At 39.9% G+C, this 19,717-nt stretch overlaps 1 protein-coding gene across 3 annotated transcripts in view; it reads right to left on the minus strand.

The window, feature by feature from the left end:
* Atp8a2 (ATPase phospholipid transporting 8A2) overlaps positions 1–19,717 on the minus strand; it is a 445,427-nt gene that overhangs the window by 94,135 nt on the left and 331,575 nt on the right. For 2 of the 3 annotated variants that reach the window (XM_090342380.1, XM_090342381.1), the window contains exons 31-33: positions 7,005–7,066; positions 5,956–6,012; positions 2,537–2,644 (exon numbers count right to left, since the gene is read on the minus strand). In XM_090342380.1, the coding sequence (XP_090198506.1) occupies positions 2,537–2,644; positions 5,956–6,012; positions 7,005–7,066 (227 nt within the window). Of the gene's footprint in view, positions 1–2,536; positions 2,645–5,955; positions 6,013–7,004; positions 7,067–19,717 lie in introns of those variants that run through there. The other variant, XM_090342382.1, reaches the window with a different exon arrangement.

Raw genomic sequence — 19,717 nt, forward strand, 5'->3', positions numbered from 1 at the left:
GTACTTGTTTGTATTGGTATTGGGGCTTAAACCCAGGGCTAAGGAGGTCTCTCTTAGCTAATGTCACTCAAGGCTGACACTACCACCTGAGCCATACCTCTACTTCTGGCTTTTTTTCTGCTTAATTGGAAATAAGAATCTTATACATTTTTCTGCTGGGGCTAGAATAGAACCATGATCCTCAGATCTTAGCTTCTTGAGGAGTCAGAAGAATTCAGCTCATAGTACTTTTTAAAAGCAGCCCTAGCCGGGTGTGGTGACAATCAGCTACTCAGGAGGCTGAGATCTGAGGATCAAGGTTCAAAGCCAGCCCTGGCAGACTGGAGACTCTTATCTCCAATTAACCACTAGAAAACTAGAAGTGGTGCTGTGGCTCAAAGGGTAGGGTGGCAGCCTTGTGCTACTGAGCCCAGGGACAGTACCCAGACCCAGAGTTCAAGCCCCATGACCAAAGACTAAAAGAAAAAAAAGCAGCCTTTTCCTTTCCAAGAATGCCCCCTCATTCCTAAACCAAGAGCCCAAGAAGTGGACGTGATTTGAGTATATTTTCCACAGTCTCCCATTTAAGTCTTTTCCTCACTGACTGCACCTGTGCATAGGTAGTCTTAGCTACTATCTACACAGTGGCTCTCTAAAACTGTTTTTCTTCTTCTTCTTTTTTTAATGTTCAATGCCTCCCTGCCACTTTTCCAAGGAACAAAAAACTGTTGAACAGTTCAAAGCCAACCCCAGTAGGAAAGTCCCATGAGACTATCTCCAATTAACCAGCAAAAGGCTGGAAGTGGAGATGTAACTCCAGTGGTAGAACATATCCCCTGAGCAAAAAAGCTCTAGGATAGTGGCTAGGCCCTGAGTTCAAGCCTCAGTACCAACACACACACACACACACACACACACACACACATACACACACACACACACACATTAGCCTCCTGCTAAAACAACTCAACTAAAATGAAAGGTAAAAAAGGCATTGTTCCAGTAATTTTCTGTCTGTTGTGGGGCTTGGACTCTGGGCTGGGATGCTGTCCCTGAGCTCTTCATCTCAAGGCTACTGCCCTACCCTCTGAGACATAGTGCATTTTCAATTTTCTAGTGGTTAATTGGAGATAAGTCTCATGGTCTGTAGTTCCCCAGGCTGGCTTTGAACCTTGATCCTCAGATCTCAGCCTCCTGAGTAGCTAGGAGCCTCTCCGCCCTGCCTAGTGAAAGTTTTTATGTAAAGGTAATTTAATAAGATCATTTCTTTGCTCTTGGATGATAGGAACAAATTTACCAAAAAGATATCCCTTAATGTCTGATCTATGTCCTGGGAAATACATCATTAGATGGTTTCCTTGATTGAATATTATAGTGGAAAAATACACAAACTCCAGTGGCTGTGACATAATTAGATCATAGATAGCCCATGATCATATATGCATTTAATATTAAGCTAAACCTTGAAACCAAGCAGACAGGATTCATCCAGTAAGAATGTGAGCATATTAAGTAGCTGAATGACAAGGTTGGCCCCACTGAAGTTTGCAAGTCAATTACTTGTAGGGAGTGAGGAGTTGGCAAACCAGCCTAACTCATTTATTTGCAATCAGAGTTACCCTAAGGAATGGACACAGAGAAGGCTTGCCACAGCAGTGCTGGGAGGACACACAGGGGCTTTCAAAGAAGGGCTTCACCTTCCAGTTGCACCTCAACTGACCCACAGATGGCAGATCCATTACTCACAAAATTCCCCAAGTGAGCTGGGTGCTAGTGCCTCATGTCTGACATCCTAGCTCTGAAGGCTGAGATCCAAGGATTGCTTTTCAAAGCTAGCCTGGGCAGGAAAGCCTGTGAGACTCTTATTTCCAAGTAATTATCACCAAGAAAGCTGGAAGTAGAGCTGTTACTCGGGAGGTAAGGCATTAACCTTGAGTGAAAAAACTAAGAAGCAGTATCCAGACCTTGAGTTCAAGCTCAAGTATTTTTTTTTTAAAGAAAGAAAAAGAAGAAGAAAAAGACAACGTAGAGCATATTCTAAAGGGTATAAATGCCTTCAAAATCAATCCTAACCAAGTCAAATGTGATATTCTGGATCACTGTTGATCTGGTTACTAGCACTCTTAGGTTTATCTTTCATAGGTAATTAATGATCAGTTAAGTAGCTATGCATGCATTTAACTTTGAACCTCTCATTAACATTACCAATGAATAATAAATGATTCAAAGTGGCTCTGGTTTTCCAAGGACCATGGCAATTCATAGCAGTGCTGTTTGTAATTAACACAAAATTTGTTACATGTGTACATGCTGGGAAAGTTAGAGGATTGATGGTGAAAAATTTCACAACACTTAAATGATCAAATGCCATTTCAATGAACTGGACAACGTCTTTCAGGTGCTTTGATTGCTTGATCTCCTGATAAGTTTTGATGGAAATGGTCAGCAAAGGCCTTTTCTAAAGTTGATAATCACAGACAGAAAGCCTACTCATTCACACACACACCATATCACTGGCATAAGAAACAGAGACATACCCATGGTTTGTGGTACTGACCTGTCCTTTCATGTCTGGAGCAATAGGAATAGTAGGCCAGATGGTTGAGTAGACACCGAAAAACACCAACCAAATCAACATGCTTCCCCACACGGCCAGATGACTGAACTGCAAAGGAAATAACAGATGCTCAGATAGGCCTCATTGGCTGGCAATGAAGAGTCTCCTTCCCCTCAATCCAACTTGCTGCAGGATCCCTGTCCGAGCTACCTTTCCTGAAGGAAAGATTATAACAACTCTCTATATCAATGGAAAGTTCATTTTTCTAACTCCCTTGTCGTGGAGAGAGAAAGAGAGAAAGAGAGAGAGAGAGAGAGAGAGAGAGAGAGAGAGAGAGAGAGAGAGAGAGAGAGAGAGAGAGAGAGAGAGAGAGACAGACAGACAGACAGAGAGAGAGAGAGACAGAGAGACAGAGAGAGAGAGAAAGAGAGAGAAAGAGAGAGAGAGAGAGGGGTATGGTACGTTTATGTGCTGATCCTGGGATTTGAACTCAGGTCATGGGTGCTATCCCTGAGCATTTTCACTCAAGGCTAACACTCTTCCATTACAGCCACAGTTCTACTTTCAGGTTCTTCTTTTTGTTGTTGTTGTTTATTATGCTTCATTGGAGATCAAACTCACACGCACTTTCTTATCTGGGTTAGCTTTGAACTGTGATTCTCAGATCTCAGTATCCTAAGCAGGATTATAGGCATGAGACACTGGCACTGATCTTAAGTTCTATTGTTTTTTTCCCTTTTTATTCCCTCGCATCCCAGTCATGAGGTTTGAGCTCTGGGCCTGGGCACTGTTCCTGAGCTCTTCAGCTCAAGGCTACTGTTCTACCTCTTGAGCCACAGCACCACTTCCAAGTTCTATTTCTTTTTTAAAAACAAATATTTCCAGAATCTGTCCACGTTCACTGCACCTTTTCCTCCAACATTCCAAGTAAGTCATCAGCAACATCTGCGATTGCCCCTGACAGATTCCCTGACTACACAGTGACTTTCTCTCTTCGGCCCCTCTGCTTAGCAAAGCTTTAGGTAAGTTCCTTCAAACATTATTCAGATGATGTTTTATCCCAGATAAAAAACAAAAAATCATCAGTTACAATCCTCAAATCACAATCACCAAAACATCAAAAACAGGAAGCAGATAAACTTAAGTTGGGATAGTGATAAAACCTACTATTTTTTAGTCATGAACGATACCTTTGTAGAAGAATATTTTAAGGAATTGAAATAATTTAAAAAAAAGAAAGCATAAAACTATATGCACTAAATGCCTCATGTCAGTAAAAAAATATATACACAGATGTGTGCTACTGGCTTATGCTTATAATCCTAGCTACTCAGGAGTCTGAGATCTGAGATGGAGGTTTGAAGCCAGTGTGAGCAGAAAAGTATGTGAGGGTCTTATCTACAATAAGCTATCCAAAAACTGGATGTGAGGTGAGGTTCTAGAACACTAGCCTTGAGCACAAAAACCAGCTACCCAAACCATGAGTTCAAGCTCCAGGACTAATGCACACACACACACACACACACACACACACACACACACACACACACACACACAGAGAAAAAGAGTATGTGAAATGACATAATAACATGACAGCGTTATTAGTGATTATTGCTTAGTAGCAAAATTATATGTAAATATATATGTATATATATATATATATATTCCTCTGTATTTTCTCTGTGTATCCTTCCAAGACAAGACTGTATTCATTTGAAGCAAGGGGCTTATTGGTACCTTTGAAATTTATTAGGTGCCAGGTATATAAAGCACCAGAAACCACTGGATTGAAGATTTGCCCTGATAAAGACTGAATAAAGGCAGGCACCAGTTTCTCAAACCTATAATCCTAGCTACTGCAGAGGCTGAAATCAGATGATGACAGCTCCAAGTCAGATGAGCTGGAAAGTCCATGAGATTCACATCTCCAGTTAAGAGACAAAAAGCCAAAAATGGGGGCCGAGAGTTTGGCCTAATGGTAGAGTACTTGCCTAGCATTCACGAAGACCCAGGTTTGATTCCTTGGTACCACATACCTAGAAAGAGCTGAAAGTGGTGCTGAGGCTCAAGTGATAGAGTGATAGCCTTGAGAAGCCAAGGACAATACTCAAGTGCCGAGTTCAAGTCCTAGGACTGGCAAAAAACAAAACAAACAGCCTAAAGTAGAGCTGTATAGCTAGTAGAAGCTAGCTTTGAGTGAAAAAAGCTAAGTGGAAGCACAAGCCGTAGTACCAGCACAAAATTAAGAAGAAAAAGACTGATGTACAGTGGGGTTACAATTCCATCAGGCAGGTAATGAGTACAAGTTTTCTTTTCTTTTCTTTTCTTTTCTTTCTTTCTTTCTTGCTTGCTTGCTTGCTTGCTTGCTTGCTTGCTTTTTTGGCTGGTCATGGGACTTGAACTCTGGGCCTGGATGTTGTCCCTGAGCTCTTCAGCTCAAGGCTACTGCCCTATCCCTTGAACAATAGCCTCACTTCTGGTTTTCTGGTGATTAATCGAAGATAGAAGTCTCATCGACTTTAGTGCCCCAGCTGGCTTTGAACCAGATCCCAGCTTCCTGAGTAGCTAGGATTATAGGCATGAGCCACCGCACTCAGCTACAATTTTTCTTGGACAATATCACCCTGCCCTTTACTTTCCCCCAGTTTTTCCCTGTTATCCTTGCCTACAAGTTGCATAGTTCATTTTTTTAATACAGTACACATTGCATATCATGACCACACTTGTTCATTCTTCCTCCCTCCATTCCCCTTTTTGGTCCCCTGAAAGATAACAGCAACAACAACAACAACCAAAGAACCAAAACAAAACCCAAACAACACCAAAAGTAATAACAAAACCCCCTCCCCACCATGTTTCCATTTTCCGGACTTTATTTTGATAAATTGTATTTTAGATGTTCAGAGGAGTTACACTAATGGGTTCCTCTCCTAAAGGTATCCTCCTTTAGTCTGTTTATATATAAATGCGTACAACCCTATATTGGTTATGATGTTTAGTTGTATTTTAGATGTAGTTTCTACATAGGAAAGAAAACATGAGCTTTTTGTCCCTTTGAGCTGCCTTATCTCACTTTTAACATGTTTTGTTTTAAATCCAGCCATTTCCCTGCAAATGACATAGTGTTATTTTTTTCTAATGGGTGACTAAGATTACACTGTGTATAGAAACCTCACTTTTTAGACCCATTCATCTAGTGTCATGCATCTAGGCTGTTTCCATAACTCAACTATTATGAATGGTATAGTAATGAACATGGATGTGCTAGTGTCTTTACTGTATCCCAACTTGTAATCTGAACCAAAACTTTTATATGCAAAATTTAAAATAAGATAGTAAGACATTGCTTATTGTTTTCTCAAGGCTTAAGAGGAAATTACAACACATAACTATCTGTACTGGAAAGAAAAATAACTCACTTTCGTCCAAGCTGTTGTCTCCAAACCAGCTTTCAGACAAACTGTGACCACGACATACTGTGTAAAGAAAGAGGAATGTTGTTTTTTTAAAAACATCTTTTCATGACAAGTACCAGTTTTTCCAGAGCTAACACTAAGGCTGCTAATGCTTTCAAAATGCCATCTTCCTCCAAGGATTGTTCTTATTTGTGCTGGTGGTGGGACTTGAACTTAGGACTTGGGCACTGTCGCTGACATTTATTTTGCTCAATTCACGTGTTCTGCCACTCAAGTTACATCTCTACTGCTGGCTTTTTAGTGGTTAACTGGAGATAAGAGTCTTAGGAACTTTCTTACCCTAGCTGGCTTTGAACTTCAATCTGCAGATCTCAGCCTTCTAAGTAGCTAGGATTACAGACTTCAGCCATTGGTATCTAGCCACCAGGGATTGTTTTTAAGGAACAAACAAGCAGACTTATTTATAGTGAGTGTCCTTCTACAAATAACAGTGTTGCCTTTCCTTAGCTCATCTGGGTACAAAAATCTCCTTCCTGAGAGTACCATAAATGATTTATGGGTGATTATAAACAGTTATTTGAAGAAGGGAAAGCCATTTATCCCCTGACCAGTAATTCTGACTCTGTCTGAATCATTGCTAAACAATGATTGCTAAACATTTTTTAACCATTCTGAATTTTAAAGAAATCTATAAAACATCAATATTTGCCATAGTTGGGCACTGGTAGCTCATACCTGTAATCTTAGCTTCTTAGGAGGTTGTAATATGAGGATCATCGTTTGAAGCTAGAGTCTGTGAGCTTATTTCCCACTATTCACCCAAAAGCCAGATGTAGAGGTGAAGCTCTGGTGACAGAATGCCAGCCTAAAACCAAAATTCTCAGGGACAGCATTCAGGTGCTAAGATTAGGCTTTAAGCCCCAGGACCAATACGAAATAGCAACCAAAGATTTGCCATAAAGAACTGTAAGAAAGAAAATACTACCTAAGGGAATAGATAGGTATAACCCACACATGTGCCATTTCAGGACTTGATAAAGAGATAAACGTACCGTGTAAACAATATTCCCAACAAATAGGTAGTCTGTGGCATGACCACTGGCCAGTGGAGTGTCTGAAAAAAACAAAGAAATTACTCTTAATTTCTAAGTGATGGCAACCTATTTTATGCAGAACATGAAGACAAAACTTTAGGAACATCAAAATGTTTAGGACATTATAAACCGACTTTCCTGTGATTATTAAAACATTTTCTCTCAATAACACCCTTAGTTTTCCGTCTTATATTCTTTGCAAATGAAGCAAACAAACAAAATCAGATTTCTAACCAATTTACCTGACCTGTATTGAAATTAAAATTTTAATATAAAATGATTAAAATCCTTTTGCCTTGCTTAAAAATGAAAAATAAGAATAAGATGATAGGTGAGACCTAGTTAGTCAGGAGGCTAAGATCTGAAGATTAAGGTTCATAGCTAGCCCAGGCAGGAAAATCTGTGAGACTCTCATCTCCAATTAACCACCAAAAAGCCAAAAGTGGAGTTATGGCTCAAGTGGTAGAGCACCAACCTTCAGTAAAAGAGCTAAGAGACAGTTTCAAGGCCCTGAATCCAAGCCTCAGTACTGACAAATAAATGCCCCTGCCCCCAAAACCCCACAATAAATGAACAGAGAACCGGAATAAAAATATATTGATTCAGAGCTAGCACTGGGATATTTCCAAGTTTACAATTACTATTCATCTTGTTTTTTCCCCTCAGTCGGAATTGTATATCAGTAAAAGAAAATTGTGTGAATACAAAATCAATTTATAATGATTGAATTCCATTTTGTGGGAGGGATATTTATAATTCATTTTCTCATTTGTAGCTATGTGAATTTCTAGAGTCTAGTAATTTATGGGAGGCAAACAATCCAGCAAGAGATATTTTTAAAAATGTAAGTAGGATTTTCTGTATGCAACTAATTGCTGTTAATCGTAGCTTATCTGCATTGTCATTTGGCATCTATCTGCTTATTTCAAATAAGGGAATGAGTGTTGCAAGGTCACAGAGCTTGCTAAGAAATTGTCATGTTGCCAGCAAAAGCTTGTTTTCATTAACTGAGTTGAAAAAATGGACTCCAAGGCATGAAAAGGAGACAACCTCAAGGGGAGAAATATCTGTAGACTAAGAGGTATTCATTTGAAAAACAACCAGCCACCTGGGTATGGCACTGCAAGCCAATACTCCTGTACTCAGGGGGATGAGGTAGGAAGATTTGTGGTTTGTGTGTGTGCCAGTCCCTAGGGCTTGAATTCAGAGCCTGGACACTGTCTCTTAACTTTCTGCTCAAGGATAATGCTCCTACCACTTGAGCCATAATTCCACTTCCAACATTTTTGATGCTTAACTGGAGATAAAAATCTCATGGTCTTTCCTGTCTGGGCTAACTTTAAAACATGGTCTTCAGATCTCAGCTCCCTAAGTAGCTAGAATTACAGTTGTGAGCCACTGGCACCTGGTTTAGGAAGATTACTGAGTCCATGAATTCAAGACCAGCCAGGCACCAAATGTGGTGAGATTCCATAAGATAGGAACGGGAAGGAAAAGTGGAAGAAAGAGGAAGTGAAAGTGGAAGAAAAAGGAAAGGAAAGTCAATATCTGATGTGAAGAGTATTTCTAGGACAGAACTGAGGCAGACAGAAATTTAGAGATTCACCTGACAGAATTCATACCATATAAAGAAATATAGAGCTCAGCACTGGCGGCTCACACCTGTAATCCTAGCTACTCAGGAGGCTGCTATCTGAGGATCACAGTTCAAAGCCAGCCTGGGCATGATAGTCTGTGAGACTCTTGTCTCCAATTAACCACCAGAAAAACCAGAAGTGGCGCTGTGGCTCAAGGGTAGAGTGGTAGCCTTGAGCTGAAGAGCTCAGGGACAGTGTCTAGGCCCAGAGTTCAAGCCCCACAATTGACCAAAAAAAAAAAAAAAAAAAAAAAAAAAGAAAAGAAAGAAAGAAAGAAAGAAAAGAAAAGAAAAAAAAATATAGAGTGAATAACTTAGGGGTAGCAGGAACCCTTTGGGACCTAATCTTTCATACTGAGTTATTGAGGGATATTTTCTTTATCCAGAGCTTCTTATTCTTGGCACTATTGACATGTTGGCAGATAATTCTGAGAAATAGGTATTTGGTCCTAGTAAGACAGTTAAAGATAGGCAACTAGGATGAAAGGACTGTCACCTGTCTTGTTTCTGCCCTGGGTCAGTAGGTTCCAAGTCCTGGCACATATGCTTTAACCAGATGCAGAAACCCTCTCATTTTTGCCCAGGATCAGAGGAGTGCAACTACACAAAAGCTTACATCCAATCAGAAAAGACTTTGACAGTGTGTGACCACGAATTAACAAATCAAATCAAAGACACATTCCCCTAGTGGGAGGGGATTAAGGACCAAATATCTTAGAACAGACTAAGAAGTCTCAGACTTTTCCTCATGTAGTTGACAGGATGGTCCCTTCCTCACTAGGGGAGTCTGCTAATTCTTCCTAGTTACATTCATGACCCTCTTTTTACCTTCAAATAAATTTATTCTGTTTACTTCAAACACTTTCCTGCCTTTTAATTCTTCCAAGGACAGAGAAAAGGACCAAATCTGTCCCTAGACCTTAGCAATTTTTCCCTAGTAATATTTTACTTTAGTTTATCCATGATCTATCTCTTTATGAACTGTACACACTAATGAGACCCAGGACAACTCCCTTATAGATACATACAGCATTCCCGCCTTTAACATCTCCCCTTCCCCTGGCCCCAATCTCCAGCAATTACACTTACACTTAGGCTCAGATCTCTTTGTGCCTGTTCGCCAAATAATTCTACTATCAAAGGTGGGTCATGCCCTGTGAATATCTTGTAGCAATCCTGCCCTCTACCTAGTTGGATGCCCTCTTGTTTAAAACAGTCCTGCTGGGTATGATAGTACATGCCTGTAATCTCAGCCCTTGGCAGGCTGAGAGGATTTTTGAGTTGGAGCTACATAGTAAGACCTTGTCACAATGACAGCAACAAACAACAAAATCCCTTTGGACATTGTCCAAAGTTTTCTGGGGTAAAAATCATCTCTGGTTCAAAAACATTACACGTGAGGAAAGAAAAGAGGAGGTGGAATAAAACATGAGTATAGGGAATAGGAGGACAGTCATCTCTTCAACTGAAGTAAGGAGGGAAAAAAATGCAGAAAGCAAATTTAAAAAAAAGCATGGCTAGCAAATCAGAGCCAAGCAATCCCCCCTCCCATAGAGGTTCTGCATTCCTCATCATGGCCTGTGTGCATTCTAGACTTCTACATATCTCTTTACCATGATCTTGGGCAGCATGCATGCTGGATTCCTGAACATCATGGCCTCTGGAAGACTTACACATAAACAATGGACCCCAGAAGAATGCACCAGAATGGGCATCCATTCAGAGGGGCAAACTGACACATGGAGAGCTTGTGCCAGCTATGTAGTGCTTCTGATTGGGTCTAGGGGCTGTTACGGCCCATGAGCTGACCAATGATCTTGAGAGTCACATAACTCTCTCCTAGAGAGAGAGCAATTATGAACCCCTGTACAGTGTACCTGAGGCAGTGTCCTCCCTAGGGCCCCTTGCTATCCAGTGGGAGTTCTGCTTTCTTCAATAAATCTTTGCCACTTTTACTTCTCCCTCTGTGTCATTGGATCCATTTTTTGAAACCACAGAGACAAAGTATCTGACCGTTGTATTACAATTCTTCAGTGTCAAAGTAGTGGTAAAAGCGACCATGGGATCCTGGAAAGAGATCTAGAAGGAGTCTGTGTAGAGTACAAAATTCACACAGCTTACCAAGAAGCTGGGGCCCTTCACAAGGGGAAAGCTCTTTGATTTACCTTGAGGCTGACAGCTGATTTATGGAGACAGCATCTCCACAGGGAAGGATACTGAAGACTATTGAGCAGGATGTTGAAAATCTGGCAGAAAATGAAACAGCGAAACCTGAAGGATAGTTTTCCCACCATAGTGTCCAGAGTTTCACATTGCATTTATTTCTAAAATGCCCTGAGTTAATGCTACTGGTATTCAATGAGATGTTTACACTTCAGGTAATCTGAGCATTCAACTTTTGGTAAGGATAGGATAAATCTGATAGTTCAGCTCATCATTTTGGTGGGATAAACTCAACCAGTACATTTTCATTTCTCACTGCCTGAAATAGTATCTACTTCGCTTATCAAAACTAATAGCATCTGGAAATAATTTATTTCTTTGGAGGAGAAACTCCCAAGCCAACTTTAGATTCTGGGACTCGTCAAGAGCCTCTGAAATGACAATATCCTCCAAATAAGCCACCATCATTGTTTGTGCATATAGCCCAGTGGGAAAATTCCCACAATTCTGTATTTAAAATTGTCCTATCAGCTTCTCCCAGGAAAACATTAGTGTAGGAAAACATTCATAGCCACAGCTTGCTGACAATTCAAGAGCAGAAAGCCTAATGCAATCATTCATCTAATGTCTTATTCAGGATTCTTATAAAACAATCTTCCAAGCCAGGCATGTGGCTCATACCTGTAATCCTAGCTACATAGGAGGCTGAGATCTGAGAACCGTGATTGAATCTAGCCCAGGCAGAAAAGTCTTTTTATCTGCAACTAACCACCAAAACACTAGATGTAGAAGTGTGACTCATATGGTAGAATGCCAGCCTTAAGGAAAAAAAGCCCAATGAGAACATGGGACCCCGAGCTTGTCTAAGTACTGGCACCAAAGAAAAAGAAAAGATATTCCCAATTTTTCTTTATCTCAGCACTGTTTGAGTCTGTCTCTCCTCCCAGGAAAATATTGTTCTTGACATTTTTTGCTGCCTTTATTTTAGTCAAAGATTCAAGTTTCCAAGTGAATTTTTATGGGAAAGAGGGTAACTAATTGGTTGCCTAAAGCAGACCTCAGACATTATTGGCCACCATTTGTTTTCCTAAGAACATTCTTTGTGAGAAATCAACACTGAAGATAGGATGGAAGGATGCTGGGGGTGGGGCAGTGACAGGGTAAAGGACATTGTAGGTGCAAGGGAAACCAGCTGCAGGGAGGTGGGCTCAGGGTCGGAAGGTGAGCTGATGAGTGGGTGTGGGGCCAGGTCAACAGAGGTAAGCCATACAAGTCTCTAAAAAGGTCCCAGTGAAAGAAATCCAATCCAAGAGCACAATGAGACATACGATCGCACCCAACCTTTGTTTCTAACCTTCCTAACCAGCTAGAGGGTTGAGCTCTTCCTAACAGAAACCCATCATTAGCACACAAAAGCTTTAAAAAGAGCAAGGGGAAAGGTGAGAAGAATTCACCTGCCCACTGCTTCAGAACAGCTGGCTTTTAACTGAACCTGCCTGAGATCACCTAGCCTTTTGCAAAGTTTGATCAGATCCATCTTTGTATGAGGACTGAACCAAGAAAGAAAGGCTTTTGTTGCCTGGCTCCAAAGTCTAAGATGATTTCTACAGGGCAAAGAAGAAAGAGATAAAGCACTGAATCTCTTGTAGATTAATCTTGGACTCCATGAGATATAAAATCTGTTTTAATGACAGTGCTTACTAAATACTTAAAAGATGGAAATAGCATTCTGACTCTCGGATGACAAGACAATCTTGTGGATTCAGGATGCCCTGGCTCAAGGCAGCTATTGAGGCCATTCAGCCAGACTTCCATGATTTGCAATTTTTTTTAGATGAATCCAGGTACCAACATAATGTAGGACTCGACAAATGAGGTCTGATCATACAGTCATTGCAATGGATACTTGTGACCAATGGGATAAAAGCCACACAGGCTCTCCACTATTAGTAGAAACAGCTCCCAAAATGTTGCATGCCAAAACTTCTTTGAAAATACTTGTGGGAGAAAGCTTTGATTTGTAAGAAAAGTATGCCTCATTTTCCAAACAAGAAATAGACAGTCCAAAAGTTTATGTTGATAATAGTGTGTGTGTGTGTGTGTGTGTGTGTGTGTGTGTTTGGGTACTGGAGCTTGAACTCAGAGCCTGAGCACTGTCCCTTACTTACTGATGAGTAACTAGAACTACAAGTGGGAGCCACCAGCACTTAGCTGGTTGCTGATATTTTTAAATAAAGATGCCATTTCAATTAAATGCTCATTAAACATTACAGCACTCTCTAGCAAAACCACAAAATATATTGCAAGAATGGCTCTGACAAAAAGCAAGAGGTGAAGACAAAACTAAAGTATGGTACTGTACAGTAAGAAAAAAGAGGGTTTATTAATCATGAAACCAGATGGGAGGATTTCTGAGTATTTTTTCTGATGGAGAACAAATCAGGGATCAGCCAAAATGACAGCCACAGGCACCTAGAGTGCATAACATATAGCAGGGAGAGATGGAGAGGACCAGTATGAATGCCTTGACAATAGACTTTTGCCAAGACATTTTGGTCAGAGAACAGATGCCAAGTTCCTGCTTCCTTTTCTTTCCATTTTGCTTCAGCAATTTTTAGCAGCACAATTTCAGAGCAGCACAGATTCCAGAATATGAACTAGATCCCCACCCCCTTGGCCTCACTCTTCGGGTCTTAGAAGAATCAAGAGACCCAGAGGAGGTGACTCGTAGATTTCTCTCAAGGACATAGCTGTAGTAAAAGTTTCAGGTATCTCATTTATAAATAAACCTTTAAAATTAGTCTGCTATCACAAACAACTATCATTTCTGCTTCCAGTACTGCATATTTTACTTATTTCTTTCTTTGTGAAGAATGGTATAAAATCTTGGAAAGGGTTTTCTAAAAAGGAGGGTTTACACAAGTGTTAGTGATTATAATTATACCCATAACCAGTGCTGGGTTAACTTCTTGGTTGTGTAAGCCTTTTGCTGGTTTTTTTTCCTTCTCTCTGTTGACATTTCAGCTGGATGAAGTTAAAGCTATGGAATTCAATTTTTAATCTTTTCTCCCCCTTTCGTTGACAAAAAGTAAATTGGAAAGGTGAAGCAAGGCCAGGCACCGGTGACTCACACCTGTAATCCTAACTATTTAGGAGGCTGAGATCTGAGGATTTGGGGTTGAAGCCAGCCTGGACAAGAAAAATGAGGGGGATTAATTTGGATTGCTCATGCCAATCACCTAGTGAGGCTACAAACCACTTTTTTATGCCGTTGTATATGATTAAGTGACATTCTTCAGTCTCAGTACCTAAGTAGGCCCTCTGATAAGCAATCCATGTGAGCAAAATTCATGGATCCCTTCAAGATGGAGACAGATAAAAATATACAGACTCGTGTATACTAGTCCTAGGGCTTGAACTCATGGCTTAGGTATTCTACCTGGGCTTTTTTGTGCCAAGACCAGTGTTTTACTACTTGAGCTACAGCTTCACATCTAGTCTTTTGGTAGATGATTGGAGATAAGAGTCTCATGGACTTTTCTGCCTGGACTGGCAAGAAGAGTAGATTTTTTTTCGATTTTCCTGCAATTAGAAACAGAAGGCTAGGCATGTCAGGTATGAAAGATGGATTTTAAAAGGAGTCAGAAAGAAGATGGGGCAGAATGTAGGCCCCACAGCCTTTATTAAGGTTCTTGAGGAAAGGAAGAGTCAGAGTTCAAGGTAGATACCCTGAACAAGTTTAGAATTAGCCATCTTGAGTAACTGCAGCAGATCTGGGTGGGGGAGAAGGGGGAAGTGCTCTCATGTTGGCTGGTTCATTGATTCCTTGGATCTTTTTTAGGGAAAGTGAATTTCAGTTTGGGATGTGAGAGTCTGATGAAGATATTCCAGGAGGTTGGTTGTGTATGTGTACATACATATTTAAGTACACATGTGTCTAAATGATGTGTGTATATGTGTGGATATCTATATTTACTTCTGTGCATGTTTATGTACATATATATGCAAGTGTATATGTAGATCTATCTACATTTATCTAGATCTAGATCTATAAATATAGGTAGATCCACATACTTATATATACACATATACGCACCTGTTCACATCCATATATATGTACATCTCAAAGGCCTGCTTGCAGCATAGCCACTTTAAATTAGCTCTTGGAGGGGTGACTGCTCCTGGATCAAGGTTCTATATGCTCCAGTATCAGGGATATAGAAAATAAGAAAAAAATAGTTCATGTGTCCATGACAAACACATTTCTCCATAGGACAGGGGAAATAAATCTTTAGGTAGGAAATGAACTTTTTTGGGGTGAAGCCCCTTAGTTCAGCTTCTTGTTGATGATATGAGTGAAATCTGGATACCAAGTACTAGTGGCTCATTCCTGGAATCCTAACTACTCATAAGGTTGAGATCTGAGGATCATGATTCAAAGCCAGCCTGGGTAGATAAATCCAACAGATTCTTATTTCCAATTAATCAGCAAAAAGCCAGAAGTAGAGGTGTGAGTCCTGTGGTAGAGGGCCAGCACTGAGTGGAAAAGCCAGTGAGAGCATGAGGCCTTGAGTTCAAGCTTGAGTATCAAAACACAGACACAGACACACACACACACACACACACACACACACATACACACACACACACACACGCACGCACGCACGCACGTACGCACGGGAAAATGATAATGTTAGGTCTTTTCTTGAGCACTTCATTCCTGTATTTAAAACAAAACAACAAAATGAAAGAAATCTTACATTTGAAATTGAAATCTTGTTTCCATTGTAAACATTCTGTGATTTGGTTAAAGAATGAGTTACTTCAGATTTATAAATTTTACTTCCATGTAAAGACTCCCAAAGTCTTTCTGAAAGAAATCTTGTCTTTCTAATCCTTAGTATAAAAGTTCTGCTCACTGTATGTATATGCTTCAGTGTTTTATAAACTTCTTCTCAGCAGGGTTCCCAGATGGGAACAGTTACACTAACTGACTAATCCCATTTTTTGTCCCTTTAAACTTTCATGTCTCTTTGAATCTTTTTGTAAAATTTATTACACCCTTTCTTAACTATACACATAATTAGTGTGTGCTGGTATTGGGACTTGAACTGAGGGCCTTGTGCTCTTACTTTGCCTTTCTACTCAAGGTTGGTGCTCTACCACTTCAGTCATACCTTCATTTCTGGAGTTTTGCTGGTCAACTGAAGATATGCATCTTGGGGCTCTGTCTGCCTGGGATGTTTTTGAGCTGTTATCCTTAGATCTCAGCCTTCTGAGTAGTTAGGATCAAAGACATGAGCCACCAGTGCCCAGGTGGTAGTTACTTTTAAGGGAACAAATACCAGTACATTGTTTGTTTCAGGGCATGATTTCTATAGCTTAACAGGAAGATCTGCATAATATAGTATAATAACTATTAGAGATTAGTAGAGATAGCTCCTTGCTTCTTTTACACTCTTACACTTCCATTACACATAGAGCTCCCATGACACTTCTATTCTGAAAGGTTCGTCTATCCCAAAAGTCCAGAAGAGTTTGCTCAGCCTTCCCTTATACACACCAATTCAAGAAATTATTTCATAATTACTGCCCTCGGGCCCCAATTTCCTATCTTCTTCCTCTTGAATTGCCCTTGCCCTGATTTACTCCTGAAGGCTGTAACTGTTCTTGTCTGCTCACTCTTTCACTCTTTCTTTCATTCATTCATATTTATCTTTCAAGTCTGGCTCCATATTCTCTTGGAAGCAGTCTTTTTTTTAAATTTTTTTTATTGTAATTAATAAAAGGGTTACATGATATTTGCCAGATAGAAGGTGCATTAATTCACATACATTGATACCCTTTCACATGTCTTGGTACCCATTACCCTCCCCTCCACCCCACCCCCCCATCTTGGAAGCAGTCTTTATGGTGTGTATGTGTGTGTGTGTGTGTGTGTGTGTGTGTGTGTGTGTGCATGCGTGCTGGTCCTGGGGCTTGAATATAGAATCTGGATGCTGTCCCTGAGCTTTTGTGCTCAAGGCCAGAAGTCTACCAGTTGAGCCACAGCTCAGTTTCTAGATTTTTGGTGATAAGACTCTCACCATCTTTTCTGCCTGGGCAGGCTAGGAATTGTGATCCTCAGATCTCAGCTTCTTGAGTAGCTAGGTTGAAGGCATGAGCCACTGGCAGGTGACTTTGAAATAGTCTTTAAAGCCTAATATATTTTCTTAATTAAATTCTACTTAAATTAGCTCTTCCTCTTTTTAATTTTTAATTATTTTTTGAGGGGTGTGTGATTCTGGTTTGTACTCAAGGCCTCATGCTTGTTAGACATTGCTCTGCCATTTAAGCCACATTTCCAGCACACTTTTTGCATTAGTTATTTTTTTGGATAGCATCACGTGCTGAACTGTGATCCTCCCATTTACACCTCCCACATAGCTGGGATGACAAGTGCACACTACTATATCTACTCCTTTTTTTGACATGAGATCTCACTTTTAGCCCAGGTTAGCCTTGAACCCTGATCCTTTTGATCTCTTCTGTCTGGAATTGCAAGTGTGAGCCACCACACCTTGCCTGGATCTTCATCTTCGATAACACTTCTTGTTCAAGACCTGCTTTCTGTAGAGTCAAGTTCCATGGAGTAGAAATTCATCTCTTATGTATACTACTGTATCTTCAGAACTGAACCTAGGAGTAGTTTGGCACAGAAAATTCCGTTTCTTTCCCCTCTTCCTCCTCCTTCTTCTTCCTCTATTTTTAAAATGAGTGAATACTTGATGTTTAAGAAGCTACAACCTCAGAGAAGCTCAGCAGTCTCACCAATTTAGCTTAATATAAAACAATGCAAATTTTTAAGATTCATATACCATAAGACATTCAAGTTTATAATAACAAAATATAGGTCAAAGGGGACTAACATGGGGATGGGAGGAAAAACAGAAAGAGCAAAGTAAGAGGTGATGCCTGAAAAGAAATGTACTCATTACCTGACTTGTAAATGGTAACTCTTCTGTACACTACCTTTATAATAACAATAAAAAATTTAATTAAAAAGAGTGGCTAATATTACTCAAAAATACTATGGTCAAAACAACGGGTACCAAGACATGTGAAAGGGTATCAATGTATGTGAATTAATGCACCTTCTATCTGGCAAATATCATGTAACCCTTTTACTAATTACAATAAAAAAAAGAAAAAAAAGAGGTACACTACATTTTATTTTATATAAAACCTTATTTATTTATGTATTTATTTATTTATTTATTATTTATTTGGTGGCAGTTCAAGGGCCTGAACAAGGCCAGGACATTCTCTCTTAATTGATTTTGCTCAGGGTTGGCATTCTACCACTTGAGCCATACCTCTATTTCCACAATTTATTTTTTTGAAAGTTCAAAAGTCCCCAAATATCTTTTCTAAAAATGTTGAAAGATTATTTTTCTTAATGAATGCCAATACATAGGCATCAATTTGTTTCTTAAAGGGCTCCTGGGACTGAGGATCAAAATTCTCAAAGAAGCTTTCTCTCCCGTGGCCATCAACTCCTTCTAAAATTCCATCAAGAAAAATCTGAAAATTTCTTTTTCAAATCAAAAGTGGTTTTTCCATTGCTTTGTCAAAGACCACATTCCACCTCAAGGAGGGTTGCTTAACTATGCAGTCTAGAAATGCCAATGGAAACTCCAAGTATGGCCTGGTACCAATGACCTTGATAAATCTCAACACCTACCAAAGTGATATATGTGATCTGGACCTACAGTCACTTTTCAGAGTAAAGGGTCAGTATAGGGGAGCAGTTGGGGGAAGCAGACCATGAACAGGAGCTTGAGGCTAAGGCTGGGGGAGAGGGGAAAGTCTGATTTACTGACTTGCTTGAATGGAAAAATTTATTTTCAAACTTGGAAATGAAACGTCACAAACTCTATCAGCAAAGAGTGCTTTGAAAAGTCTATCCAAAAACCATGCAAAAAAGTAAGCAAAGCAAGTATTTTTGGAAACCTTCTAGGAAATGAATGATCTACCCACACCTTCTCAAGAATATTTCTTGCCCTAGATAGGCACTAGTGGCTCACATCTGTAATTAGCTATTTAGGAGGTTATGATCTGAGGATCCAGATTTAAAGCCAGCCTGGGCAGATAAGCCCATGAGACTCTTACCTCCAATTAACCACCAAAAGCTGGAAGTGGAGCTGTGACTCAAGAGGTAGAGTCCAAGACTTAAATAATAATAATAAAAAAAAGTGCAGGGATAGTGCTCAGGCTCTGAGGTCAAGCCCCAGGACTGGTAAAAGCCAAACTCAAACAAAAGACTAATCCCAGCTACTGGGGAGGAGAAACAGGAGGATAATAAGTTTGAGGATAATGTAGGCTATATAGTGAAGATTGTCTCAAAAGCAAACAAATGTAGTAAGAACTCACTAGCATATGTGACATCAGAACACATAAACAAGCAAATGAATCTGATAACACATCCCTGTTCTGTTGAACTTGGAGACATTTTAAGAGGAAAGTCACCACAATTGCTCCTATTCATGTCACACACTTGATGATGATGCTTTGACCACCTAAGATCCACAAATAAAAACATACCCAATACTCTTCCCCTTATAATCTCTCTCTTCTAGAATTACCGTTAAACCAAATCAAATCCATGAGGACCAAAGATAAAGCACAGAAAGCAAATTCACTAGAGTATTATTTTCAGACGATGAGTCTGGAAATTTTAAGGATCCTCAAAAGCAAAGGAGTTAAGATAACACTTTAGGAAGAGGTCTTAGGCCCTAATCAACTATGAACGCATAAGTTCTTGTCAGTGTTTAGGCTGAAGAACACCAGTGAGGATAAGCCATTTCTATTTGAAACAAAACAATAATAATAG

The sequence above is a fragment of the Megascapheus bottae genome, chromosome 11 (assembly GCF_031878675.1).
Source record: "Megascapheus bottae isolate mThoBot1 chromosome 11, mThoBot2.hap1, whole genome shotgun sequence".
Taxonomy (NCBI): Eukaryota; Metazoa; Chordata; class Mammalia; order Rodentia; family Geomyidae; genus Megascapheus; species Megascapheus bottae.